This window comes from Mauremys reevesii, linkage group 2 (genome assembly GCF_016161935.1).
Source record: "Mauremys reevesii isolate NIE-2019 linkage group 2, ASM1616193v1, whole genome shotgun sequence".
NCBI lineage: Eukaryota > Metazoa > Chordata > Testudines > Geoemydidae > Mauremys > Mauremys reevesii.
The window spans coordinates 5376691-5399522 of record NC_052624.1 but is presented as its reverse complement, the minus strand read 5'-3'; the positions used below and the strand labels follow the sequence as shown (position 1 = coordinate 5399522).

The following is a 22832-nucleotide window of genomic DNA, read 5'->3' as shown; positions in this document are numbered from 1 at the left end:
AGTAATCTTCCTCTTTGACAAGATCTGCTTTAACAAGAATGATGTTAGAAGCTGTAATTTGCCCTAAACAGCTTTTACCATTGACTTTTATGTTCTCTGCACAAATTATGGGGTTACCTTCACCTGAGCTCCCAGTAAAAGCATTTACATAAAAGATGGCAGTGTTGGGGTAAATTTGGTTACACACAGACAACTGCTTAGAGTCAAACAACAGACCAACATTGTTACAAACTGGATAGATTCTAGCCACATCTTTGCTGTTGAGAGGAGCTGGCTTTTCTGGATGATACAGTTCCTGCTGTTCCTTTATTCTCTTGAGTTGGAGCTTAAGTCTGTCCACTTCTGCCTTAGCTTCTAGTTCCTGCAAACAAATATCTGCCATTCTTTGTTCATGTTCAAACCCCAGGCGTTCTCTTTCAGCAGCTTCTCCTTCCATATCAGCTATTTTTTGCTTTTGTTTGGGTTCTAACTGCTGGTTTCTTACTGTGAGCATTTTCGCTGGGTCTGCTTTCTTATCCCTGGCAATTAACAGATTTTTCAGTTCCTGCTCTGGAGACCTTTGCTTAAAATACAACAGTCTCTGTAAGCACAATTCTTCCCGGGTTTTCTGTCAGGATCTTGATCATGGGTCATTCACTGTAACTGATTTTTACCCCTTAAACTCTCCAATATCAACATTAAATTTTGACAAGCGTGTGGTTCTGATCCAAAAATCCAATTAACGGTGGTAATGTGTATCCAAGCAGCACTATGCCACTGTGACCGGGGTCCCAGTGGGGCCAGCCGTGTTCACTCAGGGTGAACTGCAAAGAATGGAGCAGCCAAACCTCCCAAAAGCTGGTGGCTATTCCAATACTTAGATTTACCAAGCCAGCATAAAACAGCATCTTTATTACCTTACTGGTTACTCAGAAGTCCAAACAACACAGTTCCCTTAAAGTGACCCAGCCTCCGGCCCCCATCTAGGTACCCACACCAAATATGATGAACATTTCTGTAAATCTCATCTCATCATATAAAAGGAAAGGTTCTACCAATCCCAAATGATCAGACACATCACCTCCCAGGTTAATGAATGTTTCAGATTTTACCCAAATTTGCCACAGCCAATTCTTACTAAACTAAAATTTATTAAAAAACACGAGAGAGAGTATGGTTAAAAGATGAATATACATACAGATATGAGTTCAGTTCCTTTAGGTGCAGATTCATAGCAGAGATGGTGAGCTTTGTGGTTGCAAAGATTTCTTTCAGAAATAGGTCATAGTTTATAGTCCAGTGTCCAAATCTCACATTCAGGGTTTACCGGCATAACTGGGACCTCAATCTTGCGACTCAAACTTCCCCTGAAGAAGCTTAAGCAGATCTGAGATGACAGAATCAGGACCCAAGGATCTTGTATACAATTTCATGTCCTCTTTCAGTTGGGAGTTCCAAGGTCATTAGGATGACTTTGAAGGAGGTCCATCACTGGTACTTAGCTATACGAATTAACATAAGGCCATTTGCTTGTTCCTTCCCCATTCACAGATTATTCGCTATACATTTCAAAGAGAGATGAGTACCGAGAGATCCCCTGTTTACGATTCATTTAAATGCTAGGATCTCCTTTTGACCTCTGAATGATCACAATACAGCATAGACAGGGACTGTTGACCCTACTCATACATATGTAAATACACAAAAACACAAACCACCTCTCCCCACATGTCTTCTGTGGGTTATTTATTTTTCTAGCCATGTGTCACACGCACAAACCAAGCGCCCCCTGCCTGGTTTTGGGGGACCTGATGAGGCAGAGCCCTTTCCCCCAGAGATGTGCTGGGGGGACCCTGTATCTAAGACAGCAGGTCATACAGTTTCTATCCTCGGTTCTGTTTCCATGGAAACCAATCCACCATCACTTTCAACATCTGTGTTTTAAGCTCGGAAAAAAGACTCTCCCGTCCCTGCTGCCCCTTCCCTCCCCTGCCCCGCCCTCAAAGCGGCCGCATCTCCATTGTGGCTGCCTGCAGACAAGTTTTGGGGATCTCCTCCTTTTCTTAAGGGGCGCCTAGCGTCCCTCACGCCTAGAGCGTAGATTTCCACCTAGTGCCCTGTCTACTGGCTGTGTGTGCTGTAAAACACCACTCGAGGCGGCCTGCCACTGATCATCCCGTGATGAGTAGGACTTTAGCCAGAGGCTGACGTGAGAAGGTAACCTCCCAAGTCCTGCTCCTCTCCACTGCATCCTCCCCGCAAGCCAGAGCTCCCACTACAAGCCCACCTGTGCGTTTCCATTGCTCTGCAGCCTTGGGATTCAGGCAGACGTGCCCGGGCTTTGCAGGGCTTGGAAGCGAGAGAGCCTGAAAGCATGTGGGTCTGAGTTTTCCTCAGTGTGCTGGATTTGGGGTACTGTTGGGAGGGTTCTTGTTTCACCTACCTCAAGCCTAGTTTCAGATCAAAATGAGCCCAGGGCCCCTGGCTAGTTCCTGCCTGTGGTCGGTAGCCCTCGGCCCTGGCCTCCCCTTCTCCTTTCAGAGGACGAGCTGGTGGTTTTTATTCTGTTGCTAATTTTTGTGGTGAGACCATCGTGTTCCTTCAACGGTTACCAGGATGTGTGAAGCCTTTAGCTTATTTTCCCGCTATCTAGCCACCCTGGCCTTCTGAAGTGCGGAGGGGGGACGGTCCGACGCCATGTGGGGGTAGGGGAAAGCACCGGAGTCTGTCTCAGTTCTGCTCGAGGCGAGTGAGCGGGAGGTGGGTCCCTGTGCCCAAGAGGCTCATGGCCGGTTACCAAACATCTGTCTCAGCGCTGGGTGATGATGGGGCGCAGCTTAGCTTTCAGCAGCCTTATCTCCTGGAATTTCAGGGGCCCAGTCACTGCTCGTGTTTTGGGTTGGGAAGGGAGGGATGGCAGAAGAAGCGTGGGGGTGGGGGAGCCAGGCAATGATGAGAGAAGGAAGGCAGGTAGCTAGAGGGGAATGAAGGGTGAATGCAGAGGATATGGTGCTGTCCAGGGGCTTAACCTCCAGACCGCATGGTTCCCCCAACACCAGCCATCCCCACCCCCAACTTTCACTTTGCTGAGATGCTGAAATCTGCCAGGACAACATCGAATGTTGCTGCACCCTTGACATGGCTGGGGGCAGAGGAGGGGCTTTCCCTGGATCAACCCTGCCAGAGCCCTTGATTCTGAGCCAGCCCAAGTCTCTGCTGAGCCAACTTAGGTTGGGGTTGGTTTTTTTTTCCCCCTGTTGACACGTTATTTCTCAGCGACTCCTGCCCAGCTGCGAGGTGCGTGCTGCACTGTCACGTTGCCCTGCTCCCCCGCCTTGCCCGGGAGAGCAGCCCGTCCCGCTTCAGTCCAGCATCAGGGGTAGGTTCGTGCTGGAGAGATGCTGGAACTCGTTCATCCTTCGAATCCTCCACCTTGCAGAGAGAAACTTGGGCGCTAAGCAACACCTGGGGCTTACTCTGATCTCTGCTCTGCTGGGGGTGACTGAGTTGACCCTGGTGTGACCTGAGAGCACAACTGGACTCCCTCCTTTGAGGTGCTCCTGATGTCCTGCCACGTCCTGCTTTGTTCAGGAAACGTCTCCAATTCCCGACCCTCCCTTGATGCCTGCCTCCCTCCCCCAGCTCTTGCAGTCTGCGTGGTTCTTCCTACCCAGGTCCTCCTCTCGTCTTCCATGGCCATAGGATCGAAGCTCCTTGCAATCGTGAATGGGCTGTCAGTGCCCCCAGGAGATGGGCAGTGCTAGTATTCCCCATTATGTACACAGGGAAACTGAGGCACAGAGGGAGTGATTTGGCCATAATCACACACTGTGTCAGTGGCAGAGCCAGGAACAGAACCCAGTCCAGTGTTCTAGCTTCTAGGTCACAAAGTGCCTGGCCCGTCCTTCTGACCCGTCGCGCAGAACATGCTGCAGCAGGTACGGTCCCTGCCTCAGGTAATGCAGCACTGAAGTATTTAGCTTCCCAGCACCCGTGAGAGGCAGCTGCAGTGTTTACCCATTCTACCCATGGCGCGACTGAGGCACACAAAGTGACTTGGTGAGGCTCCTCCATCACTTGCCTGGCAGAGCTGGGGGTAGACCCAGGAGTCCTGTCTCCCAGTGCTGCGCAGTAACCCCGAGTCTGTCCCCGCCTCGCTGACAGAGCCTTTGCTAGGGGGATGCAGCTGCTTGTATTGTCGGTTTCTCCCCCACATCCTCCCCGCAGCAAGAGCAAGGGAGGAGCCACACGCTGGCTCGGGAGGTGGGCAGGTGCTGGGGGGGTTCCGTTTACTTGCCATCGAAAGGGGAAGTGGAGCAGCCACTTCAGTGCCTCTCTCCTGACTGCGGAGCACCGCAGCTTGTCCCCAGCCTGCCCGCCGGGGCTGCCTGCAGCGCTCAGCGGGAGCCCCGGAGGTGCCGGGGGAGCACGTCCAGCTTGCAGGAGAGCAAAGGGGACAGGGCACCGGGAGACGGGCTACGGCGCGGCACGTCTGTCCCCACTCCGGTGCCCAGGGTGTAAAGATGGCCAGCTAGTCTGTGCTGTCTGCTTGGGCGGATGATGAGAGGAAGGAGGGTTTGAGTTTACAGCACCGGACTAGGCTCTGCCACTGACTCACCGTGTGCCCTGGAAGTCACTTAATTGCTCTGAGCACTAGTTCCCCATCTGTACAATAGGGTTAGTGGCTCTTCCATCCTCCCACACTCTGCCTTGTTTGTTTAGGTGGCATGTTCTCGGGGTCCATGTATTTGTACAGCACCTAGCACCGTGGGGCCCCCATCTCGGCTGGGTGTCGAGCTGCAGTAATACCAGGAATGGGCTCTGAGCAGAGAAGCAGCCCCACTGCTGCTCAGAAAGGGGCCTTGCTCCTGAGGCTCCTATCAGACAGCCCTGGTCGTCTTGCTGGGGGATGAATGGAGCTGGCAGCCATCAGGGGAGGGAAGAGACTAAGGTGGGGTTTGCCAGGCTGCTTGGGGTTTGCCCTCTTAGCTGCGTGTGGCTAACAGAAGTCACAGGAGTGAAAACCTTGTGCGTTAGATGCAGGTCTAAGCAGGAGGATCTTTAGCATTTGGGCTTCTGTCTTTACATCAGCATTCCTAGTGTCCTCCCTGTTGTAGAGCGGGAAACTGAGGCACCAAGCAGGCAAGCGACTTGCCCAGAGCCACGTACCATGTTGGCAGCGGAACTGAGATTATAACCCAGGTCTCCTGGCTCCCAGTTCCCCTATTCTTAGCAGCTAGATGAGCTTTCAGTAGCTAAAAATGACGCTGTGGCAAAGTTTCTCACTTCTCCCTGTCCTGTGTGCTGGTGGTAGGCTGGCTTTGTAGGAGATGGTGACGGTGGGATATTGGTTTTAGGAGATGCTGAATGGCTCTGAACATTACAGATTGCCTTTGGGAGGGGACTCTTAGATAGTGCCCTGGTCACTTCCTGTCTCTCTCTCCTTAGCTTCCTATCATCCCCAGAGATGAAACGTGTCCAGTAGGTCTCTTTCAGCCTTTGCATCCTTCCCTCAGCGCACCCTCAGGATGGGGATGGAGGCTCTTTAGGAGAGAATGCCGATCCCCGAACGTGAGTGCTAACCTTCGCACCCGCTCGCCGTCTGAGGATGTGGACAGCTGCAGCGGGAGCTGTCAGGTCCAGCAGCAGGAGCCAGACCCTCACTAGCTCTGATCAGGCTAGCGCGCTGGAAACGGAAGTGTGGTCGCAGCGGCGCAAAGGGCTCGCCCTTCCCCGTACACTCCTGCCTGAGGCGCTGGGCACGTCCTCGCGCCACCTCTGCTCTGCGTCCGTTTTCAGCCCGCTCGGCGCTCGCGTGGGTGTGACTCCAGGAGCTGGCGTCGATACGTCCAGCCCGTAGTGCGGACATCCCCGAAGACACCGCACTTGTTTTGTTCTTTCTCCCATCGTAACTTGCAAATCTTTCCGATCCCTGGTCAATTTAAATGATCGACACATCAGCATTCCCGTGGCCTTACAAATCTCATTCTTCCACAGTCTAGTACAACCCTCCATTAGAAAATGTTCTTTGCTAGTGATTTCCTCCTCCATTTGGTCCTACCTGTACCCCTTGGTCCGCCCTCAGTGAAGAGCGCTAGCAGCATTACTGTTATGTATTATGGCAGCATATAGAAGTCCCAGTTGAGATCACAGGCCCATTGCACTAGGAGTTGTGTATGAATCTAGTAAGAGACAGCTCCTGCCCTGAAGAGCTTACAGCGTCAATGGAATAGACAGGGGGTGGGAGAAAAGTAATAGTATCCCCATTTTACAGATGGGAAACTGAGGCACAGAGATTTAGGGGCGTGCCCAAGGTCTCATAGTGAGTCTGATGTCCCAAGTGTCATGACTGGGGCATGTGCAGTGAGGACTAGTGGGTGGAGCTGGAGTCTGGGGCCTGAGACCCGAGTCGGGAGCTGGAGTCAAAAGTCAGAGCTGGGCTTAGAAACCAGAGACCAGGAGCAAGGTGAAAGAACAGGATCTGTTGTAGCAGCCAGCTGGGGATCTGCGTAGGTGCGCGCACACTCTCTGGGTGTCCCCTCCAGATTTTAGTAGTGCACCGGCGCCTACCAGGCCCTTTGTGGGCGGCACATCCCGTGAGGCTTGGGCCCATGAGGTTCACAGCCCGTCAGTCGCCGTTCTGCCCGAGCGGTCAGGTGGCAGTGTGGATGTGTCAGCTGCCCAGGCAGCAGCAGATCCAGCGTCTAGCCTGTGGATCCTCGCGCAGAGTCCTAGTTGTGTGCCTGAACCACAAAGGCCATTGTTCCTGCCAGGGGTTCCTTCTTCCTTACACCGATCACGTGCAATTTTGCTGACATCCTTCATCCGCAAGAGACAGTGGGAGTTGCGACCTGTGATGTAGATGGTTTGCAATGTATGTACATGCAGGTAGCCGGTTATTCTCTTTTCCTCCCCCCTGCTTAATTAGTGCTTAGCTGGGTTAAGAGACCTGCAATTCTTCTTAATCATCTCAGTCAGTCCCTGATCACCTCAACCACTTTCTGGTGAACTCTCTCTGGTTGGGCTGTGAAATAAGACTTGGGGGGTCACATCTCCTTGGATGGCTGTGGAGTCCCTCCTCCACTCCCCCAATACTCCCCCCAAATGCTTCTGCCATTCTCCGCACTCACACGGGGAGTCCCTTCCATTGCTTTTGAAGAGTTAAGCACAGCGGTGTCTCCTTTCTACCCCTCCCCTCCCCTCCCAGCCTGTGAATTTGGGATATTCCTGGAAGGAGACTTTGGAAACCCTTGTTTTCTCTCCCTTCCTGCATTCCTGTCTGCTGGTGCCTGCCGTCTGCCAGCCAGAGATAAGGAAAGGCTGATAATTGGAGCATGGGGGCCAGGGCCTCAAATTCAACCCAGTGACTTGGGAGACTTGGCAGCTGCCATCCTCATTAACTGAGCTCTTGAGGGTCCCTTTGAAGCATGATTCTGAGGAGAACCCATCCACCTGCCTCCTCCCGAGTCTTGCAAAGGCTCATCTCTTTCACCCCTCACCCCCGGAACGGGCGCTGCCTGTATATTTAGCTCTGGAGACAGGCCAGTTCTGAACAATTGGACTTGTGTGTGTCAGGATTTGTGGTTTGTTTGTGCAGACCAGTGACGTTCACGCTCTCTGGCTGGGCTGACCTGCTCTTCTCCCCTCTCTTAACCATTGGAGGGGAGGACGTTCTCAGCCAGCGAGCTACCCCTTCAGTTCCCCTCAGCAAGACCTCTCTCACCTGCCTCGCTCTCCACAGCCAGCTGTGGGCTTCATCCTTCATTCCCCCAGCACGGCCTCCCTTCTAAGCTGCGGCCAGAAGAGCTAATTGGCAGCAGAGAGGGAGGGGGTCCCAATGGAAGCTCTGGCCAGCTCAGCACTGGGGGAGGTGGGTGGCAATATCTATCGAACTTCAGGCTTTTTGGCCCAAAGTGCGGGCTTTCAGGAGGTTTCTCAGGACCCCAAACCTCAGAGTGTTTAGCCACACTGTGGTCATTGTTGCCCCAAATGCTATGGCTGGAGGTGCAGCCATGATGGGGACACTGGACTGAACAGAGGGAATCGAGAGACTGGTCCTGCCAAGAAGAGAGGTCTTGACTAAAGATGGTTGGGGCGGAGGGAGGAATTTTGGCAGAAAATTTAGTTTTTCGTAGCAAAAATTTGAAATTTTAGCCAAAATCCAAAAGACCTTAAATTCTGATGTGCTGCTGCAATACCTCATGGGAGTTGTAGTTTGGGTGACTCACACCCCATTCTCATCCATGGGGTGGGCTCCCTGGGTGGACTACATCTCCCATGAAGCAACATGGTCTCTCCTCTTGGTCAGGGGAGGTCATGCATCATGGGAGATGTAGTCTGACCAGGGAGCTCAGCCTATAGAATGGGGGGTGGGGGGAATAGGAGGTGAGGCAACATGTCCAAATACTTCAGGTTTCCACAGAAAGCAGATGCTTTTTTGCAAAAAATGAAGTTTTTGTAGAAAATGGTTTCAATGGAAAATTTTTGACCAGTGCAAATCTTGAGCAGCTACCCACTCCCCCATGTCTGTCGGGAGCATTTCAAATGTCCTTTGCCCATCAAGGTGTCTCTGATGCTCGAGTTGGACTAAGGGGTTGGTAGAGGAGAATCTCAGGGGCTGTGATGGCTCATTGTAGACTGATGTAACTGGAACCTGCTGTACACCAGATCCAAGCTGACCTGGTCTGGCAAGCTCTTCCTGGCACCTTCTACTGTCCCAGCCCTTGGAAGTTCACTTTTCTCTAGGCAACGTTCACTTGGGACTGAGTTAATTTCCTAAAGGGAATTTGTGCGTTTGCCTCTTTGTGTCCTGATCAGAAAGTTCCCCTGGCTGAGAAGGGCTCCCGCCCTGGCTGACTCCCCCGTTGCTGGGGTGGTGGATGGACAGACATGGCCGCCCTTTCCTTTCCTCCAGTTTACTGCCTCTCTGGGTGGCAATTGTCAAGGGACTTCCCTTTAGCTGAGGGGAGCTGGGTGGGACTCCACCAACGCCTCTCTGAGAGAGGGCACTGGGCTTGGCTGTAGGCTTGGGACTGGTTCTGCCTTCAGTTACTTCTCCATCTGGGGCAAGCACAGCTCTGCCTCTGCAGCACCCCAGTGCCTCCCCATTGCGGATCTAGAATCACAGAATATCAGGGTTGGAAGGGACCTCAAGAGGTCATCTAGTCCCACCCCCTGCTCAAAGCTGGACCAACCCCCACACAGATTTTTAACCCAGTTCCCGAAGTGGCCCCCTCAAGGATTGAACTCACAACCTTGGGTTTAGCAGGCCAATGCTCTAGAGGAGAACGCTCCTCTTGGGAGTGAATGGAATGAGTGGCCCCATTTGCTACCGTGCTCAAGCACTTATTCCAACAAGCACTCTCTGAAATGCTAGTCAGCCAGCAGGGTCAGCGTTACTCTCGGCTGGTGTTTGGTCTCTCTGTCAGACTGGTCTCATCTGCTTGAGTGCCTGTAGGGTGCAGCGAAACACAGCCGGTTGAGTTAATTGACCTTGGGACAGTATTAGGGGTAGGGTGATGGCTCTTTATTTTATTTTTTTTTTAAGACCCAGCTGATGTGGCTAAAAGTTGCCCTGAGGCCAGGGGAGCCATGGGTAAATCGCTAACTAGTGTGGGGATCGACTAATTCACTTAAAAACCCGGCAAAGCTCAGCTGATTCCACCGCCTCCCCCCCCCCCCGCCAATTATTGCAAACCAAACTGTACACACTTTGCAGCTTTCGCCTTTGCTGCTCCTTATCTAAACCAGTTGCAAGAATTTCTCATCCTCCCCCTCTTTTTTTCTCCCCCCCCCCACCCTTGCAGGAATTTAGAAAATGTCCAAGCCGACAGGACGCCGGTTTTTATCCACGAGGTGCTTAGCTTGCTGGTGGCATGTACAGCCAAGGTAAGCGCTGGCTTCCTAGCATGTGTGTGTGTGCCAGGCCCCTAGATAACCCCACATGCAGCAGCGGAAGTTGCACGCTGTGAGCATGGACATGCTTATGTCTGGGCTTGGCCTGTTGTTGAAATCAACCCGAAATCCATAGATGGGCTAGTGATATTAAGAAGCCAGCAAAACGCAAGGGTTTCCCCTGGCCTGTGTTATACAGATCAGACTAGATCAGTGGTTCCTTCTGCCTTCGAATCTATGAACCGGGAATATACTGGCTCTTGGGCCACAGAGCTCTCTTCTAAGGCCTCGTCCCGGATGCAGTGTGTCACTGACGTGTCATACAGGGGCCAGGACACTGAATCCCGCAAAGAACAGCCATGAAGTGACATGTTCCTATGCTGCACACATGTTCTGCACTCAGTGAGTGAGTCTCATGCCAGCGCAGCAGGCCCAGACAAGTACCATGTAATGCCATAATGTGTGGCTCTGAGTGGGACCCCTGTGCTGGGAAGAACTGTTAAATTATGGAGCTCACATTTTCATGATTTCTGGGGGACTGCCGTGACTTGAAAGAAATTCTGATGACCTGCTGGTTCACTTCCCATCTCCAACACTCCTTACAGGTGACCCACAAAGATGAAACAAATTGGACGTGTGCCTGATTTATTGTGTTTTATGATGAACAAAGGCAGCTTGAAAATGATGCTGCCTGTTTAACGCTAGACACCCAAATCCTGTCTAGCATGCAAGACTAAGTGGAGAGCTGAACAGTGGCCTCATAAATGTAGGGAGGGAAAGCTGAGCTATTATGAGGGGCAGGGATTTTTTAATTAGGCTGCATAGAACTTTTTTGGTGACATTTAATGCCAATGACTAATCAACACTTTGGAAAAGGAAGCCTTTGTTAAAGACTTCACACCTTCAGCCCTTGTTAAAATCCACAGTAAGCATCCCCAAGGCCTCCCAGAGGTCGTCCAGAAACACCAGGAATGATCAGACTTGACATTTGGGGGGATTTCAAAGGTAAATAACCAGGAAAAATTAAAACAAACAAAAAAAATCAAACAAGCTTTTTCGGGCTGCATTTTTCTTTCAAAGGAAGCCAAAAATGGTCAGTTGGGTTGTTAAAAACATCCTTTGTGGTCATGGGCCACATTGCAACTGCTGCTTAGTATAACACACCCCGTCATTTGGCTGTCTTCCCCCTCTGCCTTTTTTGTTCATCTCCCCTTGTTGTGCCCCATAACCTGTTATGATTGTGAGATTTTCAAGGTGGGGACTGTCTCTTTAGGGTGTGTGTACAGCACCTGGCGCAGAAAGGCCCTCCGGTCCCAGCCCATGTCCTCTGGAGGAGGTAGTAATGATAAAGGTCACCTTGAAGAGCAGTTGCGACAGACTCAAACACACGCTCTTCCACTTCCTCTGAAGGAGCTTATGATCAAATGAGTGAAATTAGCCTGAATAATAAGACAGCATCTCAATAGCACTTCACATCTTCAAGGCACTTTTCAGCAGCACGACTGAATGTTAATGAAGATTATTTAGTGGGGGGTGGGCGAAGTGGTTTTAAATGCTGCGGATTAACCAAGTTTCTTCTGTCCTTGCAGCTAAAGAACACCCCGGAGCAGTGTGCCCCCGGCAGGTCTCAGCTAGAGACCGTCACTGTCTATGCATTGCACCTCTACGAATGCCTCTTCGACCCCTACCAGACGTGGAGGCGGCAGCTGAGCGGGTGAGTGGGTGTGGAGCAGTGTCCTGTGTGGATGGTCTCGCTGTGCTGTGGTCTAGGCAGATTGTCACAGCTCGGCTGGCCTGCGGGGTTAGATTCGATGAGGAGCCATAATCCATTGCATAAAACACGTTGGTGTGGGGTGTCGGAGAGTGGGGTCTCGAGGCATGTCACTCCCCATTTCAAACATGCAGCATCTAATGACTCAGCACTGCACCACTCGGATGCCTTGGCCGAGTAATTTCAACGCCCCCGTCTCCGGCTTGCTCCCTGTTAGCTGCTCCGTGCCCGGAATCCTGTCTCACTTCCCCTGCGTTTCCTGTGTTTCTAGGGAAATTGTCAGCATGAAAGAGAAGAGCAAATACAAGTTTGCACCAGCTGCTTTGCCTCTAGAGTTCAGCACTTTCTTCCAAGGTAAATGCCAAACAACCAACTCCCCCTCCTCCAGCCCTGATTGGAGGTTGGTCTGTCTCCAGTGCTCTTATCTCTCCATTCAGGAGCCCTCCTCCTTCCCTCCTCATGCTGGAGTGAAATGTCACCCTAACCTTTCCAGGCCTTTGCAGGCAGTTATCGTCTTTAACGACCCTTGATTTCCTCCTCCCTGGCACCGGGGGGCTCTCTGTGGTGTTGAAAAGCGCAGTGTGTGCACCCAAAGAGCACGCTTGCACTTCCCAGATTTCCTCCCGACAGGCGGGACCCCAGCGCTGCCAGATGGCGGCTGTGAGCCGGCAGTACATGTTGAGAAAGTGTGTTTGCATATTACCCAGAACCCCATTCTGCCTCTCATGTCCCTGTATCCCAGAGGAGTGGGGACTGAGTGCGTTGTTTCAAATGGGGATGGGGAGCGAATGTAGTTTTGGTGAAAGGCACTGGTTTCCCAGCCTTGGAGACTGGACCTGCCTGTTTCTCCACGTAGCGGGGGCAACAGCCGGTGTGCTTACTGCTTAATTTGAAGGACCCGCTCCTTGGGCGTCCGAAAGGAGTTGACGCTCCAGACCCATTCAGTCCGGGCCCTCTCCGCTGAGGCCGTCTGCAAACGGGCAGGGGGTTCGTAATGTGGACGCTCCTCCACTGGGATGCTGAGCAAGTTCCACCCAGTAGCCTTGGCCTGGTCACGTGTGCCAATGTATAAAACTCTCCTGCAGGCCGTTGAATGGCTGGGTTTTGTTCTCATTTTGCTTGGACACCAGGAAGGCTTCCGGGGGGCTTTCCTAGCTACCAAAGCCGCCTCCCATCCCTTCCGGGCCCATTCTCTGTGGGCTTGCAAGGGGAATTCCACACGGTGGTTGGCGTTCCCTTTGCTCCTTGCTTTCCTCTGGCTCTTGGAATCGTCTCGCCAAATGTGCCGTGTGCCTCTGGCTGAGCCTGGGAACGTCTTCACCCCGCATCCCTGGGGCGATAAATAGCCTCGTGTTAGTTTCTAGGCAAGGCTCCCCCAACTAGCGAAGGAATTTCCTTCGTTGCCAGAGCCGAGCGCTCTCTGTCTTGGACTCTGAGCCTGACCACGCTGGCGCTCTCAGCTCATTGATTCGTTAACTTCTCTAACGAACTTCCTAAGGAACATTGTACAGTAAAGGGGCGGGGGGCGGGGGATATTCCTGTGTGGAACCAACAGCTCGGAGGCCGAGGAAAGGCCTGGCGTTTGGGAGCCGTCTGGGGGCTTTCACTGGCAGTGCTGAGACACACCACAACGGGGGAGGCTTTGGAAGCGCTGTAAGGGGGACTAGATGGAGCGTCCTGACTGAGACTGTCTTCCTGTGTCCAGGACGATGGGGCCCTTCTCAGCTGGTGCTGCTAGGAGCTCGTTCATTTCAGCCTTCCTCCAGGAGAGGACAATGGCAGCGAAGAGAGAGGGAGGGGGAATGCTACAAATTGGGGCAGCAGCGTGGGTGGCCCCCCAGTTCCCTTTCAGCCTCCCGGTGGGAGCCTGCACCGATCAAATGGTCCAGAAGCTGGGCATGGGGGATGGCTCGGTGGCTAGCATCGGTACACGCCATGCAGTGTCCTACCGTTGTGTGTTTGCTGTCTGTGGCCAGCCAGGCTCAACCTGGGGCTCTCGTCTTGGTGCCATCCAAGCGCCAAGTGATGATGGAGACTCCGGGAAGCGTGACTGAGCGCGCCCAGCCGGTCTCGTTGGGTTCTCCACCGAGAGCTAGGGCTACCAGAAATAACCAGTGCTAGCAGCTGCCCGATAACCCGTTTCACAGGGAACCGGGTTTGTCCTGCCCCTCAGAGCGGCAGAGTCCTCCCGGCCCTGGCCACGGCCACTCCTTCCCAGCGACTTCATCCCCGAGGGGCAAGTGACTGCTTCCAAGGGGTGTCCGTGCTGCTGCTCCCTCCCGTTATCATGTCCCTCCGTGTGCTGATGGCATCTAAAGAGGAAGAGTCTTGATTGAAGGGGGCGGAGCTGTTTCAGAAAGCTGGGCATGTGGCTGTCTTGCAAGGAGCTGCAGCCTATGAGCCTCTGGACTTGATCCCATTCACTTCACAAATGAACTTTTCCTTCCTTTGTATTGGAGTGAAAAGCCCAGTGCAATCTGACTGGAAGCGGGAGAGAGAAGAGAGCTGCTTGCTTGCCATGCTGTAGAAATATGCTTTGGACATTTTCTTTACTTTTTGAAAGCCCCATCCCCCACCCCAGCTTGGTGATTTTTTTACATTAGAAACTCAGGTCTTGGCTAACCTGCTGTTCTTGGAGGACTCTGTGGCTGGCTGGAGGGAAACCCGATTTAGGGAAAGGGATTATTTCTGTTCACTCTTAAACTTTTTATTTTGTGCTTGCTTTACTCAAACACTGAGAGAAACAGACCCCTTTATGAACCATTCCAGCATCTCCCCACCTTCCCCTTCCCTGCCTCCCCCCCCAAAAAAAGTTCTGCGTGTTTGTTTTAGAAATGTCAAATCTCATTTTCCCTATCCTTGGTGGAAGTTTTGTTGGAGGACCAGGGAGCTGGAGTAGAGCTTTCTTAGCCTTTCATTGAAGGAGGTTTTGTTTTTATCAAGAGCTTTTCTCCCAACTGTTTCTCGGGCATTGCCGTTAAAGAGGCCTCGCACACGATAAAGAGTTTTAGACAATCTGACTTAAAGCTTTGTAGGTTTTGCTTCCCAGATGACACAACCTCTTTCATTGTCCTATACTTGGAAATCTTCCAAGAACGAGACCTGAATTTCTAATGTAAAACATCATTTTTGAAAATACCCCTCCAGGCTTTTCCACAACACTATAAAGAAGGAAGAAAGTCTGCAAACACAATTCTCTCCCCATTTACAAGTTACTTTTTTAACTAGGGTGTGGGAGGGTTGAGTTTCATGAAATTCCCCCTTCCCCCACCCCCATTTCAACACAGCTCCTCATTTTCTAAGATTAACTTGAATTCACCAATAACTTCCTGACTAACTGGAGGACTGTAGTATCGGAGGAAATAGAGCGGGGGTGGGGTTACAGAAAAACCCTGGATTCAGGCACCCCGAAACTGCAGGGATACGTGAAATCCAAAATCTATATCCAGGCTCCGATTTGAACAAGTCCTGTGCTTTGTTGATGAGCTGAGCTGAAGCCCTGTATTTTATTATGATGAATAAGCTACACAGGGTAACTCCTTGCATCGGGAGACTTTCGATTGGCTCTTGTATTAAACACTTTGGACTCTATGAACGTGTGGGTTGCTTACACACATGTAGGAGGTGACCAGTAGAACTGCGCACGGTGAGTATCTGATTAGATAACACATGGTACTTGGATGACTAGTGCAGGGGTAACCTCCCAGGGCTCAGAGTTTGGCCTGGCTCAGGATTACCAATATCTGCACAGTGCCCTAGACATACAGGGCACAAGTAAAGATGGGGGCCCCGGCCTGGGGTGCTTAGTCTGAATTAGACCACACGTGTATGAGAGGACTGAGCGGCGGGGGCAAAAATCAACGCCAGGATGTTAGCGCTGCTTTTAGAAGAGGCAGCTGTTCCCGTGGGGGCAGGAGCCCGTTGGAGTGGGTTGATTGCACGTTACTCGCTGGCTACTCGGGTTTTTAATATTCTCTGTTGCTAGCTGGGGATTTGTCCTCACTGGCGCTCTTTCCTTCGCATGCTAATGGGTTTGCTCTGCGCACCAGCAAGCTCCCTGTGCAGCGGGGAGGCCGTAGACTCCAGATTTTTCAGCTTAGGACTGGGTGCCCCTAATGCTTTAGTTACAATTTTCCATTGATCACACGGCACCGGAGTATTGGATATTTCTAGAGAGGGAACAGTAGATTTCCTTTTTCCTCCGGTATCTCAGCCTCTGTTTGGTGTACTCTGTAGAAGCGAGACATTGTATCCACGCCAGGAGCTCCTGCCAGGCGCCTGATGGCAGGTTGGACAGGAGGGTGCCTCGCTGGATGGACCCTTCTTAAAGCTACACACACACACAGAGGCGCTGGATTTTACACACCTGAGTCCGTGCTGCTGAGCTACAAGGCTGCAGGGTTGTGGCTGGAGTTAATAGCTGGAGAACTTGCATCTGACTGCTGCGGGGACACTAATCGGTAGCCCCTTTCTAGTCATGACAGGGCAGAAAAAGCCCCTAAAACTACGCAGGAAGTTTTTCTTTGACCACATGGTGTAAATCCCCTTGCCCAGTTATTTTTAGGAGGAAAAATGCCCTTTGCATCTGGGCTGATTTCTCACACAGCACGTTCTGTCCCGGTGCCTGTTGGGAGCGAAGGCCATAAGCACTGCGCACCTGCAAGGTTGGGGCCCTTCGCGGCGCTGTTAAAATCCCACCCTGCCCCACAAAGAATCGTGGAAACCTCCCCTGAGCCCCATGTCCAGCAGCCCTACTAGATAATGAGCTTTCAGGCACACACTGTGCCTGGGGATGAGCATCTCCAGATGAGTCTCTTCTCGTGGAATTAATTGGCAGAATTTCCTTTGGGGAAAACCCGCTTCTGGGCGGTGAAGCCTCAAGGGGTTTTCAGTGGCTGGTGTTTGTATCGATGCAGGTAGCCGGGCTTCTGACCATGTGCCTGCTGGTATCATCTCCAATCTGTCTCTTTTTTTTCCTTCCCTTTTCTGTAGCACCCTCCCTTCTGCTGCCAACCCACACACCCGACTCACAACCTCTCATCCTCGCTCTTCCCCTCCTCAGTGCCCATCCTGCTGCTTGCCTGGGGAGCTGGGTTCTCATCCCAGATTGCTGTGTGGCGCTGCGGGAATCTCCATGTGCCTCGGCAAGATGCAGGATTTGCTGTGTCTAAACCATCCGAGACACATGCCTCTCCAGCCTCTAAATAAACCCCAGCGTGATGTGCTTGGAAATCCTCTGAAAAATGGAGCTAGAGAAGGACAAAGCTTGGCATTGCAAACCTACGGTCAGGGCTGCCTAGACTTGGCCCCTGTGCTGTGCTGTGCCTGGACAGCACTGCAATCTCCTGTAAGCGAAACAGCAATCCAAGCTGGATGCCCAGTTACCAGCTCCCTGAACCATGCGTGTGGCATGCAGAAATGCTGGTGCCGCAGAAGATGTTTAATGCTGAAGGTCAAGAGATGTTTCCATGAGGGTTGTTTTTAAAGAAACTTCCATTGAGAAGGGCTTTATTCAAGAAAACACCCATCTAAACCCCATCCATGTCTTTCCTGCCTGAATAAGTTTGCTTTGGAGGTAGCACATGACACCTGGAATGTGAAACTGACCAGTCCCTTTGCCTGTGACATGCAGAGAGTAAACAGTGTAAAGCCACTGTTCTTGCCTGCCCAGGATGGTGGTGCTTGTAACCCAGGTGAATGAGTGTTTCTAGCCAGACAGATCCTCATAGCTCAGTCAGTAGGTAAAGCCAGCAGGAAGTTGTCATGGGAAGATGTGAGGAATGATTAAGTGTCTTAGAGAAAGAAGCTCCAGATACAGCAAAAGGGGTGACTCACAGGAGGTGTCTTTCCTGCTCTCGAATCTCGGTGCATTGCATCTGTGTTGGTTGGGTGGCTTTTAATCCATCTGTTACGTTGTTTCTCCTTTCTCCCTTGGGTTGGCATTGCTTTCCCCAGTGGAGTGTGGAACGTGCTCTCTGCAAAGCCTAGTGCGATGTTCTGCACAAACACTGCTGTGCAAAGGTTGTGTAATGTGTCCTTGGTCTTTTGTATTTTGTGTGAGTTGAGCATTCTGCGTAATGGGCCTCTGATCCTGGGTGGGCGCTATGGTAACTCAAACAGGAATGCTAAAGTGACCCATATTAACTACATATGCTTACCATGCTCGGTATACCTCTTAACCCTGAGCCCCCCAACGCAGTTAAGTGACTTGCCCAAGGGCACCGAGGGGAGGCCGTGGCAGAACTGAGAATTGAATTTGCCTCTCAAGTCCCCTTCCAGTGCCTGAGCCATGAGGCCTCTGATGCTACCACTAAGAGGAAAACTATTGGCAAGGGAGCAGGAACTGCTGGCACGTAGCGTACATGCAGGTTGTGACAAACCCAGCTCTTGGTCCTGCCTTTCTGTGCAGTGGCCCTGTTGTGCGGGAGAGGGGAGGTGAGTTGTGAGCTAACAGCCCATCAGCTTTGTGTCCCGCAAGGAGAGCGTTGAAACGTGGAGTCCTGTGAAGCAAGTTTGCACCGACTCCCCTAGTGGGGGCGCCTGGGTCAGATCCTGTGTGTCCGGTCAGAGACTGGCGGCCGAGAGCTCCACGGGTGTGTGTGTGGGGGGGGGAACGGGAGGGTTTGGCCTCTGTTCTGTGCGTCGCTCTGGGCCTGCTGGGACTGGGAGAGGCCGGGCTGGGGACTGGCCATGCTCCAAGGATTAGAGACCGGGGACACATGCCATTGCTCTCGCCCCCCCCTCTCCCCCCCAGCAGTCGCCGTGCCCCTCGCTAGGAGGGAAATGCTGCGCTCATCTCCCGGCCTGCGCTCGACACGTGAATGTCGTGCCAGCCCAAGGCGCTGAGCTGGCAGCACTGGCTTCCCCCCACACTGCCTCAGCCTGACCTGTGGGGTCGGTGGGGAGAAAGTCTTCTGGCTTCGTCAGTCCCTGGCTTCTCCACTGGGTCTGCCAACAAGGGGGAGCTGATTGAGGTGGCAGCATGTGCTGGAGATCCCATGGCCTGAGAGGTGACAGTTTTGGGGCAGAGGGACCCCCATAGGGGAGCCCAAGTTGGGGATGGAACCAAGTGGGGGCAGAGCCGGACTAGAGGAGGAGAATATTCCCCTCTCCCCCTGCCCTCCCCTGCAGCGAGGGTTCCCTGCACCGGCTTCGCCCGGCGGCCTGCTTGCAGGCGTTCCAGGGCGCTGAGCAGTCTGACCAGTCCGGCCTTCGCAGCCCTTGGCGTGAGCGCTGAGGGGCCCAGTACCGTGTCGCTCGTCTGTTTATATCCTCCTGGGGTCTTTCCTGTAGGAAACAGGGCTTTGGCTTCCTGGAAGCTTCCTGTAGGTGAGATGCTGCCTCCCAGAGTAGCTGCACCGTGAGCCCTCTCCCTGCACGCACGCCCCAGCTGGAGGAAGTGGGGCTGCCGCACCCAGCCGGAGTGCTTTTCATCTTCAAAGCGCTCCCGAGCGCCCGTCACGTTCTGTTTGAGCCGCACGCTCTGGGCCGGGTTTGACACTGGGAGGGTTTCGCTGTTGGGCACCCGTTAGAATGAGAGAATTCCCCACCCCTCTATCCCCTGACATCCCTGTCACAGCAGGACCGAGGGAGCGTTCCCACCCTACAGCGGTACAGCTCTGATCTGGGAAGGGCGTTAGCTAATGCAGCCCCTCTCCCTCCCTGGCTCCCTCCCGTGTGCTCGCTGGGGTCAATTTTAAATAAGAGCGTGTTTGCCCTTCAGTAGCATCTTCCAGCCAAGGAGTAGGAGATGAGCTTTCCAAATAGCGAATGAAGAGCTGGGGGTGGAGAAGCAGCTGTGTCAGCCTCCTCTTACAGATGGGGAAACTGAGGCCCAGAAACAGTCTAGACCAAGGCCGCACGGTGACTCAGTGACAAAACTGGAAGTGGGACTCAAATCCTTGGTCTCCCAAGGGGCACTAGCACCCCATCCTAACTGGCATGACTTACTCCACCTCTGGAGACATGGTGGTGATCTGAGTGTGCCCTGAGTTACTATTTATAATGTGTAGTGTGGTTAACGCCTAGAGGGGCAACACATGAAGGCTGCATGTGCTAGGTGCTGTACATACACCCAGTAAGAGCCAGTCCCTCTCCCACAGAGCTGACAGTCTAAATCAGGGGTCAGCAACCTTTCAGAAGTGGTGAGCCGAGTCTTCATTTATTCACTCTAATTTAAGGTTTCGTGTGCCAATAATAAATTTTAACCTTTTTAGAAGGTCTCTTTATATAAGTCTATAATATATAACCAAACTATTGTTGTATGTAAAGTAAATAAGGTTTCAGAATGTTTAAGAAGCTTCATTTAAAATTAAATTAAAACGCAGAGCCCCCCGGACCAGTGGCCAGGACCCGGGCAGTGTGAGTGCCACTGAAAATCAGCTCGTGTGCCACAGGTTGCCTACCCCTGGTCTAAATAGACACAGCAGAGAAAGGAAGCCACGTCATCCTGGCTGTACTGGTGGGGAAACTGAGGCACCAAGTGACAAAGATTCTGCTACAAATCCCCAGGAAGTCTTTCCATTGATTTCACCAGGCCACGTAGCGCCTGTGGCAGGTCTGAGTCCCAGCCCAGCACTGCCAGCCTTCCTTGCTCACGGTGAAGAAAATGTAACCAAGAGAGGCCCCTTTTTCCTCTGATCCCCAGTGGTTGGCATCCCCGGCCCGTGCCGCAGCAGGCAGCCTGGGTAAGGGCTCTGGCCGTGCCACAAGTGGAGGGGAAAGTCCCTGTGTTCTCTCGTAACGGCCATATACCATTAGATCATCTGCTGCACGTCCTAGAGCAGCCCCTGCTGACTGTACGCTGGGAGATCTCTCCCCATCCAGGGCGTCTCACCGGCAGTCGTGTCCCCGGAGCCCCGTGCTCGCACCCCATAAAGAGAGTGCCCTTGGTCACTGATTCCCAACCTGCTACTCCCCCTGCCTTTGCTCAGCAGTAACCCAGGTTCTCCACCTGCCCCAGAAGTGGGAGTTTGGGGTCGAGCTAAATCCACCCCCCTCCAGAGATTGGTGCTCAGTCTGCGACTGACCGGCTAAACCGCTCTCCCCTCTCGCCCTTTGCAGGGAGCTTCCAGGACGAGGGGCAGCTTCCCGAGGCGCTCCAGCTGCGACTCATCCACCTCTTGGGAGCCATTATCTCTGGAGCCAAGGTAACTCCTCCCTAGCTGCTGCGGTTCCCCCCTTCCTGAAAGCCAAGCTCCGCCCCTGGGGAGGGAGAGGTGGGCGGGGGAGCGGTGTGGCATGTCTGATAACCAAGGATGGGGGATTCCACACCCCTTTCTGGAGATCTTTAAGGATGGGGAGGGGGCCGAACACCTGTCGGGGATGTTGTAGCTTTTCGTGGTCCTGCCTCAGGGTGGGGGGTGGGGCTTGGACTAGGTGACTTTTCGAGGTCCCTTCCAGCCCCACATTTCTAGGACATAAAAGCAAACTGCTTGGATCCCCTCTGCATTTGCTGCCTGTTGTGTGCTCACTCCCCCTTGCCGCCCCGCAGCTAGTGGGATGTCCTTCGTGAGTAGGGGAGGCGTAATGCGCAGCTGGCTGCGTTCGGCTGGCCTGAAAGCCCCCACGGAGCCAGCGCTGCCTTTAAATATCCCTTGTGTTGTTTTAGGGGGAAAATACTTGTATGGCAGCAGCGCTTACGGGCCCCAGCAAGATCGGGGCCTCTTGTGCTAGGTGCTGCACCCGTGTCTAGAGAGTCCCTGCCCGGATGAGGTCACAGGTCAACCAGCAAGGCGGTGGGAGGGGGAGGATGTTATCCTCATTTTACAGGCCCTGGGAGTCTGATACACCGATACTTAGCCACCTGGAGGCAGTGTGGCTCAATGGCACCAGACTGGGAATCAGGAGACCTGGTTTGTGCTCCCAGCCCTGCCCCATACCTGCTGTGTGACCTTGGGCCCGTCACGTTCTCTCCCTGTGCCTCAGTTTCCCTGCCCATAAAATGGGGATAATGATACCGATCCTTCTGTGTGACCTAGGGATGAAAAATGCAATATGTCGTGTCAACACACTTGCCCCTCTCGGGCATTCGGAATCCTGCCTCTGCTGAGAGTAGGGCAGTGTCTGGCCTCGCTTGGCCCTGCGAGACCCCATGGATCTGGGGCAGGGAGCTGGAGTCTCTCGTCCCATCCACTGGTGGGGAGGGGATGCGGGAAGAGATAAGAGCACTGCTTGGATTTGGGTCCTGGGAGGAGCCTCTGGCAGCTCCTGGTGCTTTAGGAATACAAGAGCGGGGAGGTAGGGATTGTGGGGCACAGGCTGTCTGAGACAGATTCACAGTGGGTGAACTTCAAATATTGCAGGTACCTTCTTTCCTTCTTCCTATCGTCGTCCTCTTTGCTCCTTTTCTTCCCCATCCTCCCTCTGCTTTCCTCCTCGTAAGCTGCAGCCAGTCGAGGGCGACGTGATCCCACGGCTTTTTTTTAGCCTGACTGCGTTACTGCCCTCTGCTGGGCAGCATGTGCAGGACAGACCCAAGCCTTGTGCGTTTGATGCTCTTGCGGGAAGCTAGGTTGTGCTAGCAGAGGGGGAGTTTCTGACGCCTGCCTAAGCCCAGATTCCCAGCCCCTGGTGCCTGAACCGCACCGCACGTGAGCATGCTGAGCGCGGTGTCCGTGTGTTTCTGCACAATGCCCAGCGCGCTGGCGCGATTCCCGCCCCGGGTCTGAGAATCTGGGCTTGGTTTCCTGGGGCGCCAGCTAACGGGGCTGCTTTGTTGCAACAGCAAAACGCCCTGCAGGTGATCACGCCAGCCTCCGTTGAGGTCCTCATGCTGGTGCTCAGGCGCTGGTGCTCCCCGCGGAACGGAGACACCAAGGACCCCAAACTGCTGCAGCTGACCTTGAAGACCCTGGTGGGAATGATTCACATCCTGCACGCCAGCAACCCGGGCCAGCGCAAGGTGGAGATCAGGACCATCTTGGACAGCTACTTCAAGGTCCTCAACTCAGACCAGCCCATGGCCTCTCTGGAAGGCTCGCCGGCCGCTCGCTGGGAGGAGGGCATGATCGCTCTCAGGGTGAACATGCTGGGTAGGTCGCTCTGGGAGGAGCTGGGCCTGGAGTTCACGGGGTACGGGGCGGGACAGGGCTCTGGGGTGATGAGCTTTTCCCGCACAAGATGGGTGTGGTTCCCTGACGGTGCACCACGCTGAATGGAGCTGCTGGGGTAGTGGAATGAGATGAGG

At 53.2% G+C, this 22832-nt stretch overlaps 1 protein-coding gene and 1 long non-coding RNA gene across 8 annotated transcripts in view; one reads left to right on the top strand and one right to left on the bottom strand.

Annotated features, from left to right (window-relative positions):
- NBEAL2 (neurobeachin like 2) overlaps positions 1 to 22832 on the top strand; it is a 175945-nt gene that overhangs the window by 83730 nt on the left and 69383 nt on the right. For all 7 annotated transcript variants that reach the window (XM_039521670.1, XM_039521666.1, XM_039521667.1 and 4 more), the window contains 5 exons: positions 9786 to 9867; positions 11463 to 11587; positions 11916 to 11998; positions 20708 to 20793; positions 22371 to 22677. In XM_039521670.1, coding sequence (XP_039377604.1) covers positions 9786 to 9867; positions 11463 to 11587; positions 11916 to 11998; positions 20708 to 20793; positions 22371 to 22677 — 683 coding nt within the window. The remainder of the gene's footprint in view (positions 1 to 9785; positions 9868 to 11462; positions 11588 to 11915; positions 11999 to 20707; positions 20794 to 22370; positions 22678 to 22832) is intronic.
- LOC120396643 lies at positions 169 to 3803 on the bottom strand. The gene is made up of 3 exons (XR_005593269.1): positions 2423 to 3803; positions 1178 to 1481; positions 169 to 518 (listed from the first exon to the last, which is right to left on the bottom strand). It is a non-coding gene; the product is annotated as an uncharacterized LOC120396643 (long non-coding RNA).